Raw genomic sequence first — 5,644 nt, 5'->3', positions numbered from 1 at the left:
ACTCTTGTTAGTTTTCAGTAATTTGTTAACAATTTTAGTTGAATTATTCTTACTGGCTTGTATAGCATCTGACATCTGTCTCAAGTCAGCAAGGGTTTACATCCCCTGTTTCCTTGGAGGAATCTGTCTTTCCTTAGATTCGGGGTTAATTGGTTGCCTTGATATTTCAGCTTTATAATGGATTTGACAGAAGTTGCGATTTTGAATATTCAGCTTTTTAAAATTGTAAGTATTGGGGTGAAGTTCTTTTTAGCTTTCTATGTTCTTGTCTTAACTTTCCAAAAGAATTATTTTCTTCCTTAAATTAGCCTGAGATAATTTCTGTTTACTTCTATAAACCAAGAAATAACAAAAGAAACAGTCCAAATGCATTTATCCAGATGATACAAAGCACAGAAAAATATTTAAGAGCCTTTAAATAGTTATAAACACAATGAAAGAGGAAGGTCAGCATGTCCAGCAGAGACCAGCTTATGAAAAGACAAGCACAGAACATCCAAGCAGGACCAATAAGAAGGGAATTTGGATAAATGACTCTAGAATACTTTATTAACTTCACTTCCCACCAGTTCTCACTAGTTTCTTGTCATAAGGAATAGATTTACAGCAGGGTCCTCTGTGTAAACTCCATGTTTGTTAGCGTATGATTTCATCCGAATTAAAACTGAATAAGATTCTAATTTCACCAAATAGGGTTGCAAATAATGCTTTTTGATGTCTTCAAAAATTTTTATGTTTAGGATCCTCATAATTCTAAAAAATAATTGGATGCCTGAACTGAATTTATTCAGTCGTTCAAAGCTATTCATTGAGCACCTACTGCTTGCCAGGCACTCTCTTAGACGTTGGGGATCCAGTACACTAGGAGTATTGATCTAACACCCCCAGACAACCACTTAAGTCAAGAATCTGAGTGGACAAACTTCGGTTAAGGGTCACCACTTTAGAAAGTATTGCTTCAAGTAGGCAGTCTTTCTCTAGAGAGTGTAAACATTATGAGAAAACTCAGCAAACCAAGATTTATAATTCTCGGTTTAAGTGTTTTTCTTCCCAAGTAGACTAAAAGCTCTTTGGATAAAGTGATCGCATTGTCAATGACCACATGGTCATGACTATAGCAAGAAGGTTGGATCCAGCAGGTGCTAAGTGAATGACTGGTGAGTGAATATATATTACTGCAAGTCAAACGGAGGGTTTTTTTTTCTTCATGTTTTTCAATGTTCCTGTTGTCTCTGTGGTGGCTACTGGTTCTTCCCTAAGAAGAATGGAGAATTGGTGGTACTTTATATTGTTTCACAGGGCAATCATATGGATTCTGACAAAGAAAATAAAACAACATATGAGAAGTCAGAAAAGCAAATGGGGTGGGGTGGGAGTGCCACAGGGGAAGAAAATATTTGGGGAGTATTCAAAAGGGCAGGAGAAGGACAGAGGGACAGAAATGAGCAGGAGCATGAGAAGATGAGGTAGGTGCTGGGAAGCAACTTAGTTTTATGCTTTTATTGTATGAGTGAGAAAAAAAGCCCTAAAAGTAAAGCGACTTTTCAATGCCACACAAGACTTGTTTCACAGAGTTGATTTGGGGGAAGGTGAACATGATGGAAGCTCTTGTCTCTTCTTGAGAGAAGCTGGAAGCCAGAGAGGAGAGTCAGAATTATAGGGGGAGTGAGTCTGAGTAGGCAGTCCACAGAACTGGGAGGACAAATGAGATTCTGAGTAGGTGGTCCAGAGAACTTAAAGGGGAAATGAGAGTCTGAATGAGTGGCCCAGGTTTTAGGGAAGGAGTAGATTTTCTTCATTGCAGACAACGATTCAAGGAAAGGTTTCTCTGTTGGTAGGAGAAGGAAGTCATAATAGAGGTATTGCAGGGTAGGCTTGTTTAGAACAGAAATCAAAGACCAACTTTTTTGAGAGAAACAAATAACATCTGCAAGTAAAATATGTTCCTGCAACTTCCATTGCTAGCAGTTCTCCTCTCAGATGTTGACAGTAAAATGGTAAGAACTCTGGCAACTGCCCATTTGGGTGCAAGAGGGTCTGTGTGTATGTGTGTGTGTGTGTGTGTGTGTGTGTGTGTGTTGTATTCATGTGTTTATATGTAGTAGATTTTCCCCAGCATATACCTGGAGAGTGAGAATGTCAGTTTTGTTCCATTCTAAGTGTCCCTGACCAGGTCCCTGTGCTCTTCTAAAGGTTGAATATAAAGTGTGGGGCCCTAGGGTATGAAAATGTCTCCTGAGATCACTATGTCTTCCTTTTCCTTCAGATTCTGAGTTTTCTTCTCTGTTACCTTGTTTTCTCCATTCTCTCTCCTTCCCAATGTCTGTTTTTGCCCTCATTTTTTCTGTTCCTTTTCCACAGACTTCCAGGAGCCAGTCTCCTTCCAAATCATCCAGACTTCATCCTTTTACAACCGTTCCTCAGTACAAAAACTGGGCTCAGGTTGGTTGAGTGACTTGCAAACTCATGGATGGGATGGCAACTCTGGCACTATTATTTTCCTGTGGCCCTGGTCCAAGGGCAACTTCAGCAATGAAGAGATGATGGAAGTGGAAAAGTTATGCCGTATGTTCTCTGTTCGAGTAATTCAGGCAGTTCACAACCATGCCAATCAATGGAAGCTTGCATGTGAGTTAGGTTCCCTCCATGAGGAGTGGGGATATGAGTGGGAGGTGTGTGTGTCTTAATGAGATTTTTATTCCTCTTATTCCCCTCTATTCTGAAGCATACAACTCCCCTTCATAAAACTGCAATTATATGCTTTTGGGCAGGAGGTATAACCCAGACCCTGATGCTTCAAAAGCTTCAAGTCTCCTGCTGCTTACAAACTCCTCTCTCATTGACTGCAGGCTGGTGCCTTATATTTTCTATTAGCAGTCTCTTGTGACCATGCCTTTCCCTGGCCTTCAACCAGGTACTCTCAGCTTCTTCACTTTTTGATTGATTCCTTAAAGTGTGATTTTTCTCCCCCATTCCATCTCTTCAGCAATTTTTGTTGATATATTCATTGTAACCTATTGCATTCCATTCATTCTAGATTATTATAATGCCAACTCTCTCACACTCAGTCCTACCTTATTCTCTTACCTACCCTGTCTATGTTGCCTTCTTTGAACAATTTGGCCACTTCTTCATGGAAGTCATTTGTCTTTTGTCTCTTCCTCTATCTCCAGCTACCACTAATTCCTCTTTGTCTGAGCCTCTGCTAAAACCAAACTTTGCTCCATTCCCTCAAATCTTCTAAACTTCTCCCTTCTGCTCATATCATCTTTTACTTCCATTCCTTTCATTTTTCACTTCCTCTTTCCACTAATTCTCAACCCCTCTTCCCCAGATCCTTTTGAGGTACAGACAGCAGCAGGTTGTGAGCTGAGCTTTCAAGAAGCCTCAATAGGCTTCATGCGGGTTGCTTATCAAGGATCAGATTTCATGAGCTTCCAGAACAAGTCATGGTTGCCATCTCCAAAGGGTGGAAGTAGGGCTCAGGATGTCGGCAGACTATTCAATTCACATAAAGTTGACCTGCAAATAACAGACAGATTCCTCAGTGACACCTGCCCACGTCTCCTTCTGGGAATTCTTGATGCGGGGAAGGCAGATCTCCAGCGACAAGGTCAGTCCTGTGCCGTTCCTTCAAGGCTTCTTTATTCTGAAATCATACTTTTTCATCATTCCCTTCCCAAGAAGGTGCCAAGAGGGAAAGGGAATAATGGATGACAGATTCCTAGGGGTGGGAAAGATGTGTCTGTCTAAACTGATGTGAAGATCTGAACCTCTAAATCTGTGTTAGAGTTCTCATCTGAATATCTTTCCTGTCCTCTGCAGTAAAACCAGAGGCCTGGCTGTCCACTGGCCCCAGTCCTGGTCCTGGCCATGTGATGCTGGTTTGTCACATCTCTGGCTTCCACCCAAAGCCCATTTGGGTGATGTGGATGCAGGGTGAGCAGGAGTATCCGGGCACTCAGCAAAGTGACACCTTGCCCAATGCTGATGGAACATGGTATCTTCAGAAGTCCTTGGATGTGGAAGCCGTTGAGACAGCTGGCCTGTCTTGCCATGTGAGACACAGCAGTCTAGGAGGCCAGGACATCATCATCTACTGGGGTAAGAAAGAACTGGGGCCCAAGCTGTGGATGGGAGTAGGTGGTCTTCAAATAGAGCAGGAGAACCAGATGAAAAATTTGGGATTCTAGGGACTTCAGACCCAAAAGAAATAAAAACAAGTTATCCCAGAAATATAAAAGTGGAAAATGAGGGACCTGCTGATGTAGGAGGACATTGAAGGTTAAATGAAGGATTCATCTCTGAAAAGGGATGAGTGAAGAGATAGGAAGAAAGGAGACTGGTGGGGATGACACACAAATGAACAAAGGAAGGTAAGGGAAATGCAGTAAAATGGGGTGGATTTGAAATGACACCCTTGTATGCTTCTAAATCCACAGAACATCACAACTCCTTGGGCTGGATCTTCTTGGGAGTGATAGTGTCCCTGGTACTTCTGACGGGTCTTGCATTTTGGCTTAGGAAGCACTGGTAAGTTCTTTGTATCCATCCTTCCTGCCCTTTGCCCCACTCCCTGCCTGTCTTCTCATCTTTTTGTTTTCTTTCTCCTTAGTCTCCCTCCCAGTCCCCTTCCTTCTTACTGCTCACTTCTCACCTCCACCTTCTGCACAGTGACTTCCATATCTGTTGTTGTCAGGACACACTGTGAACCTCCAAGCAATCTTATCCTTTTGGAATGAGATCCCTGCAGCCCAGGTGCTCAGGATGTACTTAAATCTGACAAGGTGATGACATCCGCTCAACTCTTCCTATACAACATTTTTTGTTCCTTTTTATTTCTGCTTAATGATCAGTTGTCAGTATAAGCTAGATGTAATTTTGCAGGATTTGTTTTTCTGACCTGGGTTCTGGGACTTAAAATTCATATTATAATTGTGAATGGATAAGATCTCAGCAACACCTGCATATTCAAATATTAGTGGGTCCTCAGGCCCATTTCAGATGCCACTTCCTCCAGAGGGCCTTCCCTGATGCATAAGTGTAAGCAGTCTCTGCCTTGTCTGATCTCCCAGTGCACTTGAACTGTACTTTGCCAAATCTAATCCTCACTTCCTGCCCTTTGTTGCAGGTATTTAAATCCCTTTGCCCCTTATAATTTTGAAGCTTTTTGAGAGCAAAGTCCATGTCTTTTTAGTATTTATATCCTTGGCCAGTTGTCTTATTTGCATGAAATATGTTCTCAATAAAAATCTGTGTTGAATTTACAGAAAATTTGCAGTCTTTTCTTATTCTTTTCATTCCTGACATGTCAGTAGTAGTTAAGACATTTGATAGTTTTGTTAAAAGTCTTCTCACTTGGCCAAAGGAATCAGACTTTCCTTATTCCTTAGTGACTTCCTTGAGGCCCTGAGGAGAAACACAAAGTTGCCTTTGACCATTCTTACTATTTAACTATAGAGACCTATTGGAGTGAAACAATTGGTCCCAATATTCTAAACAAAAAGAAGAAAGCAGGCTGTAAGTCCTTGCTATTCAGTGTGGTTCAGGGACATGCAGCAGAGTTATCATCTTCCAGCTTCTTAGAAATATAGAATATTTGGTCTCAGACCTACTGAATCAAGGTTTACATTTATCAAAATCA

The 5,644-nt window shown here is 41.4% G+C and overlaps 1 protein-coding gene across 1 annotated transcript; it reads left to right on the top strand.

Annotated features, from left to right (window-relative positions):
• The first annotated feature begins 1,838 nt into the window (after window positions 1-1,838).
• Window positions 1,839-5,274, top strand: LOC103541333 (T-cell surface glycoprotein CD1a-like). The gene is made up of 6 exons (XM_070608488.1): window positions 1,839-1,997; window positions 2,362-2,628; window positions 3,335-3,613; window positions 3,826-4,104; window positions 4,443-4,533; window positions 4,700-5,274. Exons 2-6 carry the CDS (start codon window positions 2,541-2,543, stop codon window positions 4,740-4,742), a joined length of 780 nt encoding a protein of 259 aa, XP_070464589.1. The 5' UTR covers window positions 1,839-1,997; window positions 2,362-2,540; the 3' UTR covers window positions 4,743-5,274.
• Window positions 5,275-5,644: the final 370 nt, after the last annotated feature.

This window comes from Equus przewalskii, unplaced genomic scaffold (genome assembly GCF_037783145.1).
Source record: "Equus przewalskii isolate Varuska unplaced genomic scaffold, EquPr2 ChrUn-7, whole genome shotgun sequence".
In the NCBI taxonomy this organism is placed as follows: Eukaryota; Metazoa; Chordata; class Mammalia; order Perissodactyla; family Equidae; genus Equus; species Equus przewalskii.
Note: the sequence above shows the minus strand (reverse complement) of the source record. Positions and strands in the feature narration are given on the sequence as shown.